Genomic DNA, 21,623 nt, shown 5'->3' on the forward strand with positions numbered 1-21,623 from the left:
GCTATGTGCATGACACTTTACTGACAGTAATCATTGATCCAATATGGTCTGGCTTGGTCCCTCATCGAGTTTCTTATCCTATGAATCCTGCAAAACACAGGCCAACACATTGGTAAATTCAATAAACTTAGTGAGTTCCTTTATGACATTACACTAAAATAGACCCCATCTTAAAAGGGTTTCAAATTGAAAAGAACCAAACACAATACTCCATGTTACGTTTTGATGACCTTGGTTTGCCTGGGGTGTCGAATTTCAGTTCTATGTCCGCTTGTCTTTATTGGCGGAGTGATCACTGGGTGATATTTACCTAGTCGGCTTATAACTTTTTTTACTACTTATGGTGGGTTCCAGCTGATTTATCACCATTGCGAATTTCCACCCTTGTTTTCTCAATTTGCCTTTTGTATTATTTCTCCTCTCAACTCTTTTCATAATTAACCATTCTGATTTCATTCTGGCTTGTGAACACACTATAGTTCTGGCGCATATATTAATATTTTGCCCATGAGGTCTGTTTACTCATAACTCATACTAGAAAGGTCCATGTGTATTGGTGCTCTTATCTGGGTTTATCTTTATTGTTTCCACCCCACCTTCAGGCTACAATGTTGTTTGGATTACTTCCTTGTATTCCGCCCTAATCACGGTATCTTGTTTTTGAGGTGAAACATACTTATCTGTTGTGGACTGCTTTGGCTTACATTACCCAACAGACCGTCATCTAGGTGACTGCGTAACTTCATGATTCCTCTCACATGCCAATTTCCTACTGAACTAGCCATTGGCTGATATTTTCAACACTAGTTTTCCCTTAAAGAGGAATAGTTTTGACAGACATATGTGTCATTCAATGTTTTCCTTTTTGATAGCTCTCTCTATTATTAGGCTCTAACTAACCTCTCATTTCCTTATGGACTAACTGACGTGCTTTCGATAAACCACTAGCACACAGGGTTCCTTGAGCACCCTCTAGAGATTCTTGATGGGGGATCCTTATCTGTAATCTTCGGTTAAACCTTATTTCATTTTCCTGCACACTAGGCACCACTTGTGTATCATCTCCTATGATTGTTTCTTGTTGGTTTACCACCTATATGCCCTACTGGCTTTCATGACAACTATTCTAGCAACCTTTTTCCACATCCATTACATTTCCCATTCATTGTTGGATTCTTTCAACCTGTTAGATACCTATTGCGTGTCCATAATTTCATTTTCCTTCAAACTTTTTTCCTTGGTTTGCCGAATTTCTTGTGATTACTGTCTTGATTGTCCTCTTATACTTATTGTCCCAACTGACAACCCCATGCTTAATGTCCCGGCAGACTCCACATGCTGCCATACTCGAACTATGGTCTTACTTGTTAGGTTCCATGTTTAATGTCCCGGTGAACTTTCCGTGTTTACTATCCCGGCGGACTCTTTATGTTATTATAGCTAAACTATGGTCTTACACAATATACCCCATGTTTAATGTTATGACAGGCTCCTTTAGTTACCATAGCCAAGCTATGGTTTTACTCCTTTAGTTGTCATAGCCGAGCTATGGTCTTACAGGTTAGACCCCTTTTGAAGTGTTGCCCCATAGGACCTTACCGCCGTTGCAATGTTTCCCTATAGAACCTAATAATCTTTGTCACAATGTCATCCCGAAGGACTTGATTCTTATTTCATCTTGATGCTCGAACATTGAAGTGTCCACCCCATAAGGCTCGGAGCTTTGCATATCACGATTTGCACTCAGCAACACTTTATGGTGGTATCTTAATGAAATTCCAATTTCCCTATTTTTCGTCCAATCCTCCATTTCATCATTCCTAACCTTGATGCTCAAACACTGCAGTGTCCCTTCCACAAAGCTTGGAGCTTCGTACATCACAGTTTACACATAGAAGTATTATATGGCGGTAACTAACAGAATCACCCTTTTCCTCATCCTTTCTTCTTCTAGCTCGTGGATGATACCCTTCCGTATTCCATAAAAATAAACAGACATTACATGAAATTCATAAACATTGACACACTGTTGGATGCTCATAAACCTATTCAACCTTGTGTAAACAAGCATTTTCAAGCAACAGAATTTATACGTCATCATAGAACCCATCTTGGACTCAATGTAATTTATTTCCAAACGTACAACATTCTAAAAGTGGAGTATAGAAACTCATCTGATACTTCTTTGCCTTATTACCTTAGCTTTTCCAAATGCTAGAGTTTCCATTCTCTTGGCAGTTAAGTAGTATAACAAAAATCATGAGTTAGACTCAATATTTTTCAGCTTAAAACTTCGTTTTCCAAAAACATACAGAACCCTTAAAATGGTTTTGAAAACCCTTAACTTTGTTTTCTAAAACTTACGCACACTGAAAGACTTAAAACTTTACTAGCTTCCTGGATTTTCTACTTTTCTAACTAAATCCTTATGATCACCACTCTATGTAGAGCTTTCCATAACCATCTTTTCTTCGGAGCAACCAAGGAAGAAGATGAAAAAGAGATTAAAGTGAAATATAATCAATAAGAACTTTCCCTGGGAAGTAATTTCCCAGCCACTTATAGTCCTTCATGTGTGACTTTCAATCCTATAGAAACCATTCGTTGGTAATCATTTTGTCTTCCACTAAGAAACCAATCGAAGCAGCATTAGATTTTAGCCTTGTCCAATTCAGCACTAAGTTTTCTTGAATTTTCAGTAAAGGCTGCCAGCTTTTGGTTTCTTTCAAATTAACCCTTTAATTATTCCTAAGTTTTCGAACTTAAAGGAAACTGGGTGTGACAACTCTCCCATCCTAAAAAAAATTGTCTTCGAATTTTTCTTTCACGCTCAGCTTCAATGGTGGACTCGAAAACTCTACCCTATTTTTGCCCTCATACGGTTCATGAGAGTAATCACCTTTCATTCTTACTGGAGCTTTCAACTTGGTTCCCCTTTGATACTTTTACCTTTTACCAACTCCGCCAAATTTGTGAATCTCGCAACACTTAAAAAAATATAAATACCAGCTTATTTGCGGGTATCAACATACTCCAATGGTAACGAAGGCTCATCAACCCTACTCAAAAAGGGTTATATTGAACAGTGCTATGATTAGTTCTACTTTCATGAGGGCTACACTATTATGGGTAACAATTGGCAAATATTCTCGCCTTGGAAAGTTTAAAGGATTCTTCCTTTTCCCAATGCCAATAGGTGCCCTTCATACATTGATAGACTTGAACGATTTCTTACCATTCACTAAATTTTTCTATAACTCCCCACGTTCTCTTTAGGTTATAAATAAACTAGAACGCTAAAGGGGAAATTCATAACTCTACAAACCTTTTGCTTGACCATCTTTCTTAATATCTCTCATTTCTTTTCTTCCTATCTTTATTTTCTTCCCTTAACTACATTTCTAGAGTGTAATTCCCCTACTAGTCCAACATTAAAATCTCAAAAATAAATCCTCTATTTTCTGCCTTTCTTAACTGTTCACTAGTTAAATCCTCAATAGAAGGCATATGCAAGGCGATAATTCCCAATCTACTAGGTCACACCCATCAATTACATTATGGTAGGTTACCCATTGCCCTAAGGAATTTGTTTTCTTTACTTTGCTTCTACTCTAGGGATGAATCGAAGGAATTGTCAACTAGGCGATGCTAATGGCCACTTTTTTTCCCCTCGAGGGAACATTTTATTATAAAGGATTATACACCTTTTTTGTTTTCGGTCAACATAGAACAAGGCAAGGATTTGCCTTAAAAATTGGGGAAGTTATTTTCCTCAACCTCTTTGTTCCCTTCGTTAGCTCCACTTACTACGAATCCTACGATAATGTCATAGGGAAACCATGCCAACATCACTCACCTCCCGATCTCGAAGATTTAAATTCAAGCCTTTGATGACTTACGAATAAGGAGGGGGTAGGAATTACATCTTGACAAAAAGGTGCAGCTGCAACATGGGGAGTTACCCAGCTCTAACGGATACTGAATCTGGCATCCACGTGTACTTTCCTCCTCATCTTTCCTGTCTAATACCCATTCAAACCTGACACAAGGGCCTTCCTTGTCAGGCTTCGGATGTGCAGTTAAGTATATCCACTGCTATAGATCCTTCCAATGCGAATCTCACTATTCTTCTAGTTCAATGGAGGAGATTATCATATGGGACAAAAGGGATCCGAAGATTATCTTGTTTCCAAGAATTCAGGCATAGTCATTTCTACATCATTTCAAAGAACTAGCTAAGAGGAAGTGAAAACACCATTGAGGCGACAACCCACTTGGCGAATAAAAAATATTTAATTCTATTTTGTATTTTTTCTCTAATGAGATTTTTTTCTTCAACACTTGTACTTTCAATCACTATATTTACTTAATTATCCTTTTTTGACATCCTTGTTTGAATGGTCTATTTCTACTATCATCACCATTCGTCAATTTAGGCGAATGTATCCTCTCATGTCACATAATAACTTAATTAAACAAGGACTCAAAGGACTTAGCCAGATCGAATGTAATACATATAATGGGTACTTCTTCCAACTCTTACATCCAAAGTATTGCCTAAGTCGTGCTCTAATACCACTACCTGATCCGATCGCTGAATCCGGATATGGAGTGTCACAATTGAACCGGGTTGATATACAAGTTTAGATATCACTATTAACAATCGGATTGTATTATCTATTTATTTAAAACATTTACAACAAAGATAATAATTTAAAGTAAAAGTTTAGGGTCTCATATTCGGACTCTAAGGGAACTATTTAGATACAATACATTCAAAACAGAGGCGCAGCATCTAAAGGTACCCAATTCTTATGTGCATGACACTTTACTGATAGTGATTCATGATCCAATACGGTCTGGTTTGATCCCTCATCGAGTTCCTTATCCTATGAATCCTGCAAAACACAAGTCGATACTTTGGTAAGTTCAAAGAACTTAGTGAGTTCTTTTACTGCATTACACTAAAATAGACCCCATTTTAAAAGGGGTTTTAAGTTGAAAAGAACCAAACACAATATTACCTATTATGTTTTAAAAAACCCCAGTTTACCTAGGGTGTCGGACTTTACCTAGGGCATCGAACTTCAATTCCACGTCCGCATGTTTTTATTGGTAGAGTGATCATTGGATGATATTTACTTGGTTGGTTTATGACCCTTTTGACTATTTATGGTGGGTTTCAGCTAATTTATCATTCTTGTGGATTCCTACCATTCTTTTCTCGATTTGTCTTCTGTATTCTATCTCATCTCACTTCTTTCCATGAAAAACCGTTCTAATTTCATCTTGGCTTGTGGACACACCATAATTTCAGACCATACACTGATATTCTGCCCATAAGGTCTATATACTCATAAGCCCACTAGAAAGGTCCATGTATATTGACATTCTTATATGGGTTCATCTTTACTATTTTCACCCCACTCTCAGGTTGCAATGTTGTTTGGATTACTTACTTATATTTCGCCCTAATTGCGGTATCTTACTTTTGAGGTAAAACATACTTGTCTGCTGTGGACTGCTTTGGCCTACATTATCCAGTAGATTGTCATCTAGGTGACCATCTAAGTTCATGATTCTTCTCACATATCGGTTCCATATGGAACAAACCATTTGGCTAATACTTCCACACTAGTTTTCCCTTAAAAATGAATAGTCTTAATAGACATATCTGTTACTCAATGTTTACCTCTTTGATAACTCTCTCTTTTATTGGGTTCTAACTAACCCCTTATTTCCTTATGGAGTAACTGACATACTTTTGATCAACTACTAGTATACAGGGTTTCTTGAGCACCTTTTGGAGGTTTTTGATGGCGGATCCTTATTTACGATCCTTGGTTAAACCTTATTTCATTTTCCTGTACACCAAGTACCACCTGTACGTCATCTTCCGTAACTATTTCTTGTTGGGTTACCACCCATATGCCCTACTGGCTTTCATGACTTCTATTCTAGCAGCCTTTTCCCACTTCCATTACGTTTCCCATTCATTGGCGGATTCTTTTGACCTACTGGCTATCTATTGCGTGTCTATAATTTCATTTTCTTTCTAACCCTTTTTCTTAGTTTGCAAAATTTCCTACGATTACCATTCTAATTGTCCACATGTGCTTATGGTCCCAACTGACTACCATGTGTTTAATGTCCCGATGGACTTCACATGCTCCATAGTCGAACTATGGTTTTACTCGTCAGGTTCCATGTTTAATGTCTTAGCGGGCTTCCCGTGTTTATTGTCCCAGTGGACACTTTATGTTGCCATAACCAAGTGATGGTCTTAAACAATATACCCCATGTTTAATGTACTAAAAGGCTCCTTTGGTTGTTATAGTTTAGCTATGGTTTTACACATTGTATTATTTATTTTTACTGTCCCGACGGACTACCCCATATTTACTATCTTGACGAACTACCCTGTGTTTACTATCCCAGTGGATTATACTGATTGCTATAGTCAAGCTATGGTCTTACAAGTTAGACCTCTTTTGAGGTGTTATCCCGTAGGACTTGACCGTCGTCACCTTGTCTGTAACACCTCTAACCCACCTCCATCATTGGATTAGGGTCGCAGGCATTACTAACCAATCAAAACATTTAATTACAACATAAGCAAATGTGCAAGCTGACTATTAACATTCATATTATATAAAGAGCAGAGCATGCTAATTTAATATTTTCCATATTACTATTTTGAACAACTGAGTGTTGAGATATGCAATGTAATACGAAACTTGGTTTTCCACTGTTACAATTTTATCACTATTTATCCCCTCTTGAAAGCTAGAAGTTGGATACCTAACAAGACTATTCCAATTATTAGCATCAGAGTATTGGACTATACTATGGTTATCTACTTTCAGTGACATTGGTAGTATGATCTATTTCACTTAGTTAAGGTTCGTCACTTCATTTAATATTAGCATAAAAATACTCTTACAACCCTTAATACGAGTTTATAATACCCTAAATATAATCAGAAAATAAACAAGTACTAATTTGAAACAATTTAGAAGGGTTTGGGGAAATTTTCAAAAAATTTAGAAACAAGGGTTACAGGCCATGTGGCCAGTCTGTGTGATATGCCTCAGGCCATGTGGCTTTCGAAGTTGGGACACACGACTGTGTCCTAGCCCATGTCTCTACCTGTGTAACTCACTGACTTGAGACACACGGTCGTGTTCCAGCCCATGTCTCTGCCCTTGTAACTCACTGGCTTGGGCCACACGGTCATGTCACTAGCTCGTACCAGATTTTGTGAAACCTGCACTAAAATTTACAAGACACACGGCCATGTGACAGACCTTGTCTCAAGTCGTATATACCTAAGTGCACCTTAAAACTCAAGTTTACCAAATCATGCTTACTTGGACACTAGCAACCCAATTACCAACCATTTAACCTATTCAAAACACAATAAAATATGCTTAAAACATGCCTAAAAATATGTCTTAAGTGCCTAACCAATGTACCCTCATTGGTACCACATTTTATATCTACAAACACATTAGTAAGGCATCAAACATCCAAACTCGCATTCATGCTAAATTGTCATAATTGAACTAATGTTTTAGCTATTTAGGCTATCAAGCTTAAAGCTAATCACATACAAAATATTAAGCTTGACTAACATACCAAAACATAGATTTAACCACAACTATATGAACATATAAATACCATTACATATGAAACCCAAAAAAAATCACATTAACAAAACAAGATCAACCAAAAGACTTCCTAGGTACATGCCATTATAAAATAAAATATCATTACACTTGAGTTCGGGATTGTTGTTGGATGCTGAGTCGACAATAAACTGAAAAGTACCTAACCTGCACACGGGAAACAACATCACACGCTGAGTACAACTCAGTGGTATTTCTATAATCCTAAAATTTAAAACTTAATATAAATGATTAAAATGTAAAAATACAAATGAGCAATTTTATGTACTATATATATATATCAAGTCAATAATGCTAGTTTATTCATTCCTTGTGCACGTCCAATAGTTTTCACAAATTCTAGCACATGGCAATAGAATTTCATATGGCATTTGATAATTCAATTCATGCAATGGCATGGTTCATCTCTATGTCCAATTCATGAATTCATTTCTCATAATTCATTCAATATTCATATCCACTTTCACCTTTTCAAATTCCATTTCATATCTCAATTTCCATTTCTCCTCCTTATCAATTCAATATTAAATACATCAATTTTATCATTTAATTTCCCCTATTAACACTACTCGGACTCGGATGGATACACAGATCTAACCAACACACCAATTTGGCACCCAGTGCCTCATCAGATAAATCCAAAGAAATAGCTGTGCTCAGCGCTATAATGGATTGACACCCAGTGTCTCATCGGTTAAACAGAAGTAAATTAACATTCAGTGCCTCATCGACTCGAAGTCAAATAAATCCCTAAACTCTTCCTATCCTATGGCATGCCATCTATATCCGACTTAGCCCGAAACAGTTAATAGGGTTCACTTTTTAGTACAACTAATATCCTAATTTCATATATGTACATGATTACATATAAACATATATTCAAGTTGGTAGCAACCACAATTCTTGATATTCATAATCAGTTTATTCTAATAATCAATTGATTTAATTTAGCCCAAAATACAAGAGTTCTCACCTTACATACTTACCATATGCAAATAATTCAATATGCAATAATTTGTAATTTATTTTGGGTTATAGAAACACAAATTGTATATTTCGAGCTACTCGATCTCGACTTTGTCTTTAACCTTCTTACTCAAGGATTCTGGAACGACGTTCGCTACGGAATAAAATAATTACAATATATTAATAATGCACAACTCAATTTTTATTAAATTTCAAATTTATACTACATTTTTCTTAATCTTCAATTTAGTCCCTAAATGAGACAAATTAAATCTCCACATTTAACCTTAAATTTTTATACTAATTTCAATCTAAAATAATTTTAGCTCCCTATTTTCAATTTTAACCCTTAAATTCAAATTTTTTTCATAATTTAGTCCCTATTGCTCAAAATCAACAATTAACTCCATAATTTGGTCATTTCCCACTTCTAGCTTAAAAATCTATCAAATAAACATTTAATGCTTTAAGTACTCAACATTGGAAACCTCATCAATCTTGAACAATACCAAAAATTATAACATGGATCGACTAGTTCTAAGTATCGGGATTCCAAAAAACATAGAAATTATAAAAAAATGACTAAATTGACTAACCAATTGAAGCTTGAATGCTTAAAACCCTTATAGCAGTATGTTTCATCCTTTCTTTCTTTCTCAATTTGGTTTTGCATGTAAAAATAAAAGAAAGAAATGGTTTTGGTTGTTTATTACCATTACCTATTATTGTTATTAATTATAAATTTATAACATTTAATACATTGTAATCCTCCACCACCGTCCATCACATTTATTAGTGGGGTAATTACTACTTTAGACCTTTTAATTAATTTTAATCTATAATTGAATAGCACTTACGTAATTTAATCCCTGCACCCTTAATAACTCCTAATTCATGAAAATTACTTATCCAAAATTTAATTCGCCTCTAATATAACTCCGCAAATATTTAATAAAAATATTTATGGGTCTAGTTTATGGAAACGGAGTCCCAAAACTACACTTTCTGACACCTTTGACTTTCGGTTCGTTATAGTGTCGCCCCATAGAGTGTTGCTATATGGAACCTAATAATCATCACCACGGTGTTATCCTGAAGGATTTGATTCTTATTTCACATTGATGCTCGAACATCGAACTGTCCCCCCATAAGGCCTGGAGCTTCGCATATCATGATTTGCACTCAGCAACACAGTATGGTGGTATCTTAACAAAATTCCAATTTCCTTATTCCTCCGTCCATTCCTCTATTTCGCCATTCCTAACATTGATGCTCAAACACTATAGTGTCCCCTTCACAAGGCCCGGAGCTTTGCACATCATGGCTTGCACATAACAGTACTGTATAGCGGTATCTTATAGAATCACCCTTTTTCCCATCCTAACTTCTTCTAGCCTACTGATGATTCCCTTCCATATTCAACAAAAAAAAAAAAAACATTACATGCAGTTCATAAACATCAACATACTGGTGGATACTCATAAAACTATTCAACCTTATGCAAACAAGCATTCTTAAGCAACAAAATTTATGAATCATCATAGAACCCATCATGGACTCAATGTAATTTCATGCCAAACATATAACATCCCAAAAGTGGAGTATAGGAACTCACTTGATAGTTTTTCACCTTATCATCTTAGCTTTTTCGAATGCCAGAGTTTCCATTCTCTTGGCAGCTAAGTAGTATAACCAAAATCATGAGTTAAACTTAGTATTTTTCAGCTTAAAACTCTATTTTCGTAAAACATGCAAAACCCTTAGATAGTTTTGAAAGCCCTTAACCTTATTTTCTATAACATACACACACCAAAGGACTTAGACCCTTACCAGCTTTTTGGATTATCTACTTTTCTAACTAAATCCTCACGATCACTGCTCCATACAGAGTTTTCCATAACTATCTCTTTTTTGGAGAAACCAAGGAAAAAGATGAAAAAGAGAGAAGAGTGAAATATAATCGAAAAGAACTCTCAGTCATTTCCCTGCCATTTATAGCTCTTAACGCGTGGCTTTCAACCCTATAAAAACAATCCATTGGTAATCATTTTTTCTCCCACTAAGAAACCAATTGGTTTAAAACCAACCGAAGCAGCATTGGGTTTTAGCGATGTTCAATTCAGTCACTAAGTTTTCCTGAATTTTTAGTAAAGGCCACTAGTTTATGGCTTCTTTCAATTTAACCCTTTAATTATTCCTAAATTTCTGAACTTAAAGGAAACCGGGTGTGGCACTATTTGTTAGTAACTGACTTTTTATGAATGAAGATATAATGGTTACTATGAGATAAAATAGGAGAATGTTGGGAGAACATAGTTATCCCAAAAAAATATTAAGGATATCCTATGAGGGTAACACACATATGGCAAGGTCATTTGATGAGCACTTATAAAGTAGCTTTCTTAATGATATATAATGGCTAGAGTTCAGTCATGATAATTTAGTAAAATGACTTTATGACTAAATAATATTGTAATTAATAGACCAAGAGTCAGAATTTAATTACAAATTATTTGAGCCATAATTATATATGTTCAATTCGTCCCACCACTAGCTTAGTATAACCTTAATAGTTTGCATTTAATTGGCGAAATGGAATAATGTGAAACGATAAACTAGAGAAATAGATTGCATGTATTATTATTTGTAATGAATGTGTTTTCTCACCATGAAGAATAAATGACTCAAAAATTAATTTATATATGTAAATTATTATTTAATATGAAATTAAATAATTGAAGTTTGAAGTAGGAATTAAATTAATAAAGTCATCCTAGTTTCATGAGAACAAGTTAATTAAATTGATTTCCTTATATATTCTAGTATGATAAAGTTGTTATAATTTTAATTGAATTAGAATTAGATTGAGAAAATAATTTAATTAGTTTAGTTAATTATTTTAATTAATTAAAAGAATAAATGATATTTGGGACATAGAAAATTATATTTATTAGGCTTAGATAATTTATATGAGTTGGTAGCACATATAGTTGACCCAATATACGATGAGGCCCAACAAGCCTTATTTAATAGCAAGGGGTGGCAAACCCTAGTCCCAGAAGAGGGTTGCCACCGTCTATTTGGTATACTCTTAGTAAGAGCTGTATTTTCTTATTTAAATATTATTATTTAGTTAATATTTGTTCAAATGGAACACTTTTTATTTTCTCTATAAATAAAGACTAACGGCTAGGTCAAAAACACACTTTACACTTTTGCATAAATTGATATTCTGTCAAAATATATAAATGTTATTTTCTCAAATAAATTCTATCATTTGACAAGAATTTCATCTTTCAGTTTCTAGCTCCTTATTCATAATAAAATTTTCATTGATTTGCTGATAGAGCTCATACTTTAGCAAACCGAGGTCGAGGATAGTGAATAAGATTAAGTTGACAGCCATGAATGATTTAGTTTGCCTCGTACAAAACATAAGATGATTATGGTAAATAAGTTTATTGCTATAAGTATCACATGGTCAGTTTAGAAAGAAAATTTTTAAATTCCATTGTGCATTATTCCACTGTTTTCAAACTGATTTTTCCACTAGGACAAATATTGCATTCACAAATATATGTATCGTGACAAGTAATATAAAAAATATTAATCCCGCAAAAAACTATTACTAATTATGATGCTAATCACCAATTATTTCTTTAATTCCTATCCAAATAATTCGATAATAGAATTTTATCAAACAAAATCAAATAAATAAAAATGGGCAAAGCAATTTAAAATGATTTAATTTACAACATCATCCAATATATTATCTAATTGCACTGTCGCAAGGATGGATGGTAGTGGCCACTCATAATGTTTCTCTATAACTTGCCTCATTAAAATTAAAAAAAAACTTCAAAAATTGCTCTAAAAATATTTGAAAGAAAATTATATAATTTGTTTTTGTTTTGTACAAAATTTTGATGTGTTTAGATGATTTTAATTTATTTTAATCAATGCATAAGTAAATGCAAATTTATTAAAATTTAAAATCACATTTACATGTATAAATTAAAAAGCTATAAATATTTAATTATGGTTATAATTCTTTCGATTATGTACTATATTTTATTTATGCTTTTAAAATTTAAATATATATATATATTATTTTTGTCACACCTATGATAGTGAGAGAAAATATTTTATATTAAAAATATATTTTTAAAAATATCTAATAATAGGTAGAGTGGTAATGAACTCCTATTTTAATATTATTGAACGATATTCAACACTTGAATTTTTGCTTTTTAATTATTTTATTTAAAGATAATATAAAAGTGTGGAAAGACAAAAGTGTCGTAACAATAATATTAATTATAATTTAAAATAAAGAGAGTTTTTGTAATTTTATAATTAAGTTGGTGATCTAGTTAAGAGTGACATCAATTTAATAAAATGCTTAAATATAAGTACTAAAATTCTATTACATGCATATGCATGTAGAAACCACACATTTAGGATATAAGTATGTGCTTAAAATTAACATACAACAAATAATAAAACATAATATTAGAAACTATTAATAACTCATCTTGACTTGAATGGAGCAATGGTTAAAACTTTTGTCAGACACTCGATTAACACGGGTTTGAACTGTGTTACCCCATCCCCTACCTCTAATATTGTATAAAAAAAACCATTAATAACACATGCAATTATGTGTGAAATTAAAATGGAAAAATTAGTTTAAATTGTGATTAAAAAGAAAGTAAATAGATAAATACATTATATTAAGAATAATAAATGCACTCCAATTGTTATCATGGTATTGCCATTTTTCTATAGCACATCAAAAAGTTTACATGTTGGTGAAAGGAAAATTCAATATTTTAAAATCTAATTATAAAAAAGATAAATATTGAGCTGACTTGTGACACCAACTCAAGAGAAATGATGGTATGAAACTGCGATTTCACATCATTCTTATCCCTTTCTAATAGGAGAATGGCAAATCAGATTTTTCCTTCTGATTTTTAGCATTTTTAGTTGGATTTAAATTTTTTCAAGAGGAAAAAGTTGAAAATCAAGAGGAAAATTCTTATTTGTCATTCTCTTATTGGAAAGAGATAGGGATGATGTGGAATCACAGTGTCATACAATCCCTTCTCCCAACTCAATCAATTACATTATCTATATACACCATGTAGGTGGGAGAAAACATTTTATGCAAACAATTTTTTTTTTTTTAGATTTACTCAATAATAATTAGGGTAAACTACACCATTAGTCACTAAATATGGGTAGGTTTTTGTTTTAGCCACTTAACTAAAAAAAGTTACAATTCGGTCACGGAACTATTCAAAAGTTTTCATTTAAATCGCTGAACTATTCAAAATTTTTTTATTAAAGTCATTAGTTGTTGAGTTTTTTTTTTTTTGAAGTTCCACTAGTGAGCTCCAAGCAACGGTTTGATGATCAGTATGATGGATCATTACCTATCAATGAGTAGAAGAATATACCTTAGATCCAAGTCAACCTGATGGTTAGTGTTGGAGATCATAGAAAAAAGTTTGAATTTTGGTTCATAGATTCGTGACGTTTAAAGCTTTTTCATGAAAAGAAACTAAATTGTAAATGAGAAGAGAAAAAAAAAAAGAAGCTTTCAATTAGTGCAAGCAGTGCAAATAGAGAAAGCCATATCTCATCGATTTTAACAACCCGATTAGTTAAATGAAAATTTTTGAATAGTTCAATGACCAAATTGTAACTTCTTTTAATTAAGTGACCAAAATAAAAACTTACCCATAGTTTAGTGACTAATTGTGTAGTTTACCCTAGTTATTCTTGTGCAGTGGTAAATAACTTGATTATGAACACGTGTTTGATTATTAAATATGTTAATTTTAGTTTTTTATTTATTTAAAAATCGTATAAAAGTATGAAAAGACAAAAATATCATCAAAATAATAATGGTGATCATTTAATAGAAGATGTAAATTAGTATTTTCTCAATTGAGTTGATATTTGATTATCTCGTGACACCAACTCAATCAAGGTTTAAATACTGATATAGACAAAATAATAATAGTACTCGTTTAATAAAAAAGGGTAAATTAGTAGTTGGTACCCAGATAACCCGTGATATTAACTCAATAGGAGTTTAAATAATAGTACAAATAGAAAATGTGAGTGAGTGAAAACATTTTATGTAAATAATTTAAAAAATTACCCAATAATTATTATTAGTATAGTGATAAAGAACTTATTTATAAATCTATTGAATAGATATTTGATCATGGGATATGCTAATTTTTTGAGGAATTAAATATGTTAAATTTAGTTCTTTTATTTAAAAATTATATAAAAGATAAAAATAATATAATAATTTAATATAAAATAAATGATACCCAATTAACTTATGATACCAATTTAATTAGAAATTTTAGAAATTTAAATAATAGTATAGATATATTTATATCGATATTTAGAATATCACTTTCCTATGGCAGCTTTCTTACCTTCCACACGATCTAGGAAATAAAATTACAATCTTTGTTATATACATAAAAATATTAAATAAAATTATTAAAAAATTATATTGTCAGATTGAGTTATTAAAATAAAATACTCTGATGAAATTAAAATACAATTTCTTTTTCAATTTTAATTTTAATGATATTTATTAGATTAACAAGCACATAAATTACTTTATTTTATTAACTTATTTATTTTAAGTAAAAATAAAATCATATATTTATCTCAAAATTAATGTACGACTGTATTGAAAATAAATTATAATTATTTACTATTTATTTGAATTAAAAATAAAATAAAATAAAATTTAATTTGATGGCACTCAAAATAAATTCAGAATTAAAATTTTAAGGTTTTACAAAGGAAAAGGAAATATTAGATAAAGATAAAGAAGAAAGTCTTTTTCTAAAATATTTCGAAGAAAATGCGGTTTTAAGAACACAAAACAAAACATATCGTGAGAATCATTGTCCGATCAAAACCGATCACTTTACATGGCTTCACTGGTAAGTTCTTTGTGGTCCAGGCGCGTGCTAACCATACACAAGCACTGACGTGTGATTCCCTACCAACAATACAAGACATGCACACACCGAATCTGAAACCAAAACCAAAACCCAAAGCATGATTTTATTTAAAAAAAGTTTAACTTTGTTATTAGCCCCTATACTTTATGAAAGTTATGTAATTAGTCTTTATACTCTAATTTGATCAATTTTAATCTCTATATTTTTGAATTGGTCAATTTTAATTCATGTAACTTTTTAAAATTTAAATTTTAGTCCTGACCAAAATCATAGCTTTAAATTCGTTTGGTTAAATTCAATTACTAGTTATGGATTATGAATACAGTTGTAAATTTAGTTCATATACTCTAATTGAATTATTTTAAATCCTATATTTTCAAAATTTGATATTTTAGTCTTGACATAAATGATAGTCTTTGATTTATTAATTGAAATTTTAGTGAGTGATATGTGGAAGTAATATACTAACATGTCATTATATATATTATAACATGTTTGGCGATTAGATTTTAAAAATAATAGAACTTAATAAATTTAATACTTATTTATTTGGTAAGGACTGAAAATTTGAAGTTTGAAAAATATAGGGCTAAAATGATTAAATTAAAGTATAAGGAAAAATCCACAATTTTAGCAAAGTACAAGGACTAATAGCACAATTTAACCTAGAAAATTTACAAAACAAACAAAGGTAAAAGCAAAAATGATCAAAAACTAAAATATCCTGCTTTCTTCTTTTTATTAATAAATAAATGAAAGAAATAGTAGTTAAATTAAATGAAATTAATTAGGGATTTTCATTTTTCCTTGTTGGATCTGGAACCCTAAAAATTAAAGCAGATGATATTCTTCTTCATCCAAGCACGCATCATCCAAATTCAATAAAATAAAAAAAAAACCAAACAAACAAACAAAAGAAGGTTTGATTTTGATTTTTCACTATCAATCATATATTTCATTTCGTGGATTCCCCAACTTATTGCTACTTCTACCCTTAATTTCACCTCCCGATATGTCTCTGTTTTGTTTTACATCTTCAGCTCTAAATTGGAAGTGATAGAGTAAATACACAGATATTATCTCTTGTTTATTTCTTGGGTTTTCCTTCATTTTCGATACTGCGTTGTGCAGATACTTGGTCTGCTTCAAACATGCATGCTAGACATAGAACCGCTGGGAATGACTATAGGTCTAATTCTATGGCGATGGGGGTTTCCGCCTCCCGGATATCCCCTGAAACATCGGGTAGAGGCCATGGGTTTTACAATTCAGAGTACCGCAACTTCAAGCGTGGTTTTGGGCGTGGTCAAAGCCACCCGAAATCGTTTCAACCGCATCCGCTCCCAGCACGCGAAGGCACTGACATATTTATGGAAGCTGGCCGTCTTGCGGCGGAATATTTGGTCTCTCAGGGGTTATTGCCCCCAACTGTGCTACCTGCTAAATGGCAGAACGGTAGGTTGAAGAAGCAAATGGGGGATTATCAAGACTATAGGTCACAAGAGGGTGATAACTTGCACGTTCCCTATGATGGCCGAACATCGGCACTTGCTCGTCTTAGAAATGCTAATTCTGATTTGGGTCCAGGCAGGAGGAAGTACCTTGATGATAATAACTCCACATGGTCTAAAAATCTTTCTAAAGGAAGAAGGAAAGAGGGATCTTACCGGGGTCGAGAATATGGGGGAAGTGGGTCATGGTCTGATCGGATTCGGGGTTCTCCTGACTTGGAGATTGATGATGATAATGTTTCTGGACATCATGAAGAGCCACAGGCTGGTAAAGATGTTGGTAATGGATTGCAGAAGTCTGTTTCGAACGAGTTTGCTCCTAAAGGTGAAGAATTAGATAACTTTGATGTTAAGTACAATCTAGAGGATGAATTGAGCTTAAAGGCAAGTTCTTCTGGTGCCGAGAAAGATCTAAAGTCTGAAACTGATGGAGAACTCCAGAAGAGATCGGATGAATCAATGGATTTTAGAGCTGAGGCTGTAGAACTGAAGGATGGCGGCAATGATAATGTTGAAACTGAAGAGGAGGGTATCTTGAATGATTCATCTTTCAAGCATTCTTCTACAGAGGATGATATCTCGGGGAAGACTGGTGCAGATTTACTGGCCCTCTGCAAATTTGCTAAGGTGCCTACTAAAACACGTTCTTCCTTGACATTGAAGAACTTAAAACCGGACTCAGTTTCAACCATTGAGCAGGAAGGTGTTTCTGATTTTGAATCTCCAAATGTTCCTCAAGCATTGCTTGAAGACAACTCTCTGGGAGGTTCCTCTGGTGATCTGCTATTAAATAAAACTCAGGATTCGAAACCTGATTCTGAACTTTCGAAAGACTTGTCAGTTCATTCTTTCGGCTTGGATCACATGTATGGTGTTGAGCAGGGTAAGTGTACAAGGTCTCAGTCTTTCCCAGATAGAGTCCTATTGCATGACACTGAGGAGGAATTGGCTCAGGAGATGCCTGGACTCCAAAGATCCTGCTCTATGGTTGTAATTGAAGAGAGAGGTGAAAAACGAGGTTTGGAGCAGAGTGATTTGAGAGAGGGAGCCAAAAAGCCAAGAGAATGGCTTCAGCCTGTGACTACAAAGGCTGAGTTCCTTCCCTTTTCTGATTTTGATGATAAGAAAGTAGGCTCAGTAGAAGGCACAGCTTCGCCTTCTGAGAAAGTTGGTGTGATTGTAGAACGAGGGATCCAAGACAGCTTGGTTACTACTTCAAGTTTTCCTGATGGAGATGGTGAATCAAGTGTCAGTTATGTACAAGAAAAGCAGCTTTTTCCAAATGCATTCAAGATATGTGACCTTAATCTGATGGAAGCGTCTGATATAAATGAAAGTCATCATAATGATCCAATTATTATGTACTCCTCCACTTCAGAAACCAAAAGTGAAGCAGCAACAATTGATATTGATTTGTCAATGAGTAACTCCAACTCTGGTGGTGGTAATAGGCATACAAGTAACTGCAAGGAGATTGAAGTAATTGATCTAGAGAATGATTGCACCCAAGAAGACAAGGCTGTTGATACTTTGGAGAGGAAGTAAGTTTTTACCAGTACGCTTTATTCATAATTCTGCTCAGATGTGCCCCTCAGGCATACAAGTATTGATGAAATGATCTTCACAACTTGGTTTTCTGTTATTTGTCCCCTTCATACTAAGTGCAAATTGCCTCATGCAGCAACTAATTCCTCTAGTCCCCCATCTTCATCTTAAATTTGACTTGTTTATTGTGTAGGAGTGAACCAATGTTTGTGAGCATGAATGGTGATATGACTGATGTACCAGATCAATATGATGGGCTTATGATCACAGAGTTCCTCCAAAATTTTTCCAATTGCCCCCCTGATGATATAAATGCTCACCCTCTACAAAATGAAAGCATTAACAGTCTGCAGACTGAGGACATCAATCCTCTGCAGAATGAGATGGGCCTACATAATGGAGAGGTACAACACTAATTGCTGTGGTAGGATGTTCATTCTGTGTACAAATCCTTATGTTATTTACACCTGGCATCTTGATACTAACTGACCTTAATATTAATGAAAAATTTGAGTTTTCCTATAAGTTAAGTTTCTTTAAAGATTGATATTGCAATGGTGATTATTAGTAGTTTTTATAAGAATAGCTATACTAAAGCATTTCAGTTGAATAAGTTAAGCATTTGCTTGATGAGTAATATGTTGCATTTTTTTTCAGGGAACTCTTGCCGACGACGACTCGATATATATGTCCCTGGGGGAAATACCATTAAGTATGCCTCCTATTTAATTTTCTGGTTTGTTTTCTTATGGCTCTAGTCTGCAGTTGACCCATGTGATCTGTCAGTACATTCATGCATCAATTGAATATCGCGGAAACATGATAAATGTTTAAAAGCAGCTAAAGGAAAGAAAGAAAATACAAGGAAACCACTTTCTCTTTTAGGCTCTTTTTAGAGGACTTCAGAGAATTTATTTTTCATTTCTTCTTTAATTTTCACCATTTCGTATACTGCTTTTGCTAAAAGGGATTAGATTAGTATATGTCACCAAATTAGCCCAAGTTTGTTGATCCTGGAGAACTCCTTTTGAAAGAAACCAAATGGTGTTTGCTAACAGAAAACGAATGTATATGCTCAGCATCTGGAATTACCAAGAGCGTGCCTGTAGAACTGGCTGGTATGTGCTAAAGGAAGCATTAAGTAACAAAACTATTTGCAATTTATGATTTGAAAGAACTATTATCCCACTAAGGATTATGAAACTTCTTGTATGTGCAAGCAAGTTGCCTAGATGCTAGATAGTTTACTTGTCAGTTCTGGATGGAACAGATTCGAAAGAATAACTTGATAAAGAAAAAGTAGGACGGATGCAAAAAGAGAAAAAGCTAGAATCTCGTGTTTGGCTTATGAGGAGAAGGTTAAGAGAAATGTGGAAATTTTGTTCAAGTGATAAATCGACCATATAGCGGCTAACTCAGTAATTCTGAACCTATTTCCTCCTAGGTTTGATTTGGAAAAGAAATAAATAGCGGAAATTTTGTTCAAGTGATAAATCGACCATATAGCGACTAACTCGGTAATTGTGAACCTATTTCCTCTTAGGTTTGATTTGGAAAAGAAATAAATAGCTAACCCTTTATTGTATCTCCTTTGGTGACTTTCTTCCTCTCCATAACCCGAGCAAAAATGAATTCTCAAGAACCGGGCTTTTGCAATGACCCAAGGGTTATACTAATTTTGGATTTTCTTTTCTATTTCATGTAAATCAGGTGCTAAGATGTGTGGTGGGGAAAGTTACCTCCCATAGGAGGCTTTCTAAGAGTAAGAACATCCTGGGATAGCTGTAAACTTTTATGAATAAGTTTTATGGTCTCACGGGTTTTCCATCAGGCCAAAAACCTTTTCCTTGATTTCTGGGCCTTTGGACTTTTTTCCCCTTTTTTTATTCCATATTGCATTTTAATGTAAAACTCTTGCTGCTGGTTTCAGACTTATTCTTGGTCAAAATAAGTTATATTATGCATACGAGCTTCTAAGTAAATATGGCTATGCTGTGAATTCTTTTTCATACTTTTCAACTTATTTATTTTTCTACCCTGAGAAGCCTTTGATAATCTGTTGCAGGCTTTTTGCCAGCATGGGAGCAACCACCATCCCAGGGGTATGAAAAGCCATTCTGATTCTACAATTGTGCAAAATATGCGAAGAAATACTGCTTAGTATGTTTACATTAGTCACTCATTGTTGTCTGTTCCATCCTATGGCAAGTTGCTTTTGAATTTATGCTTGTATATCTCTGCTGCTGATAGGAATTTACGACATGGTGAATGCATTTCTTTCATTTGGCTGTTGCACTACATCACAAAAGGAAAGAAAGTTCATCATGTTCATTTCTAAAGTATATTTCTTCTCCTTTTTTGCTTGGATTGGATTGAGATCTAGAATGATATTCAAGTAATCTACTGAAAGTCTATGCTGCCAACTTAGTATTTTTAGAAGCTAGGGTGATGCTGATTAAGATAAATTTTGACTGTCACAATTTCTGATGAGCAATGGTACATTCATGGCAAGTTCTAGCATGGCCCGTTTAGCATTGTTTTTCTTGGCTGTCCGAAACTACTTTTTGACAACAATGCTAAACAATCAACTTTTGCCTTTAAACTGACATTTCAGTTCAAACCAAACCAAAAAGTTAGATGAAGTGCTTTTGGCTTTTGGGTAAACCAAAAAGCTAGATGAAGTGCTTTTGGCTTTTGGGTAACTAGTTTTGATACCCTCACTTTTATTGGGAATACAGGGTGTACAATTCACCTTAAACTACAAACAGTAAATATATATTTTTTGTAATACTTATATTAGATATACAATTATTTATGGAATTTTTATCAATTATATATCATACATTTTGAGTGTGTAAGTGATTTCAATATTTAAAATACAGTTTATATATTTAAATTTACAAACAAAT

The 21,623-nt window shown here is 33.5% G+C and overlaps 1 protein-coding gene across 6 annotated transcripts; it reads left to right on the forward strand.

Annotated features, from left to right (window-relative positions):
- Positions 1–16,390: 16,390 nt before the first annotated feature.
- LOC108464045 (uncharacterized protein At4g26450) lies at positions 16,391–21,123 on the forward strand. 6 transcript variants are annotated; one of them, XM_017764122.2, is made up of 5 exons: positions 16,391–18,710; positions 18,908–19,118; positions 19,372–19,426; positions 20,425–20,476; positions 20,780–21,123. In XM_017764122.2, the coding sequence occupies exons 1-4, from the start codon at positions 16,810–16,812 to the stop codon at positions 20,460–20,462; spliced, it is 2,205 nt and encodes a 734-aa protein (XP_017619611.1). In that variant the 5' UTR covers positions 16,391–16,809; the 3' UTR covers positions 20,463–20,476; positions 20,780–21,123. The 6 variants fall into 6 exon arrangements, 4 of the variants coding, with proteins under 4 accessions (XP_017619611.1, XP_017619612.1, XP_017619610.1 ...); XM_017764121.2 differs by lacking the exon at positions 20,425–20,476 and having other exon boundaries at positions 16,392–16,578; positions 16,790–18,710; XR_008277321.1 differs by lacking the exon at positions 20,425–20,476 and having other exon boundaries at positions 18,908–19,138; positions 20,780–20,846.
- The last annotated feature ends 500 nt before the right edge of the window (positions 21,124–21,623 follow it).

Source organism: Gossypium arboreum, chromosome 13, assembly GCF_025698485.1.
Source record: "Gossypium arboreum isolate Shixiya-1 chromosome 13, ASM2569848v2, whole genome shotgun sequence".
NCBI lineage: Eukaryota > Viridiplantae > Streptophyta > Magnoliopsida > Malvales > Malvaceae > Gossypium > Gossypium arboreum.

Bases quoted from the DNA above. Each gene is read 5' to 3' on its own strand.
- LOC108464045 (XM_017764121.2), top strand. From the start codon at position 16,810: ATGCATGCTAGACATAGAACCGCTGGGAATGACTATAGGTCTAATTCT. The intron at 18,711-18,907 runs GTAAGTTTTTAC...TTTATTGTGTAG, and splicing joins GTTGATACTTTGGAGAGGAA to GAGTGAACCAATGTTTGTGA. The intron at 19,119-19,371 runs GTACAACACTAA...ATTTTTTTTCAG, and splicing joins TGGGCCTACATAATGGAGAG to GGAACTCTTGCCGACGACGA.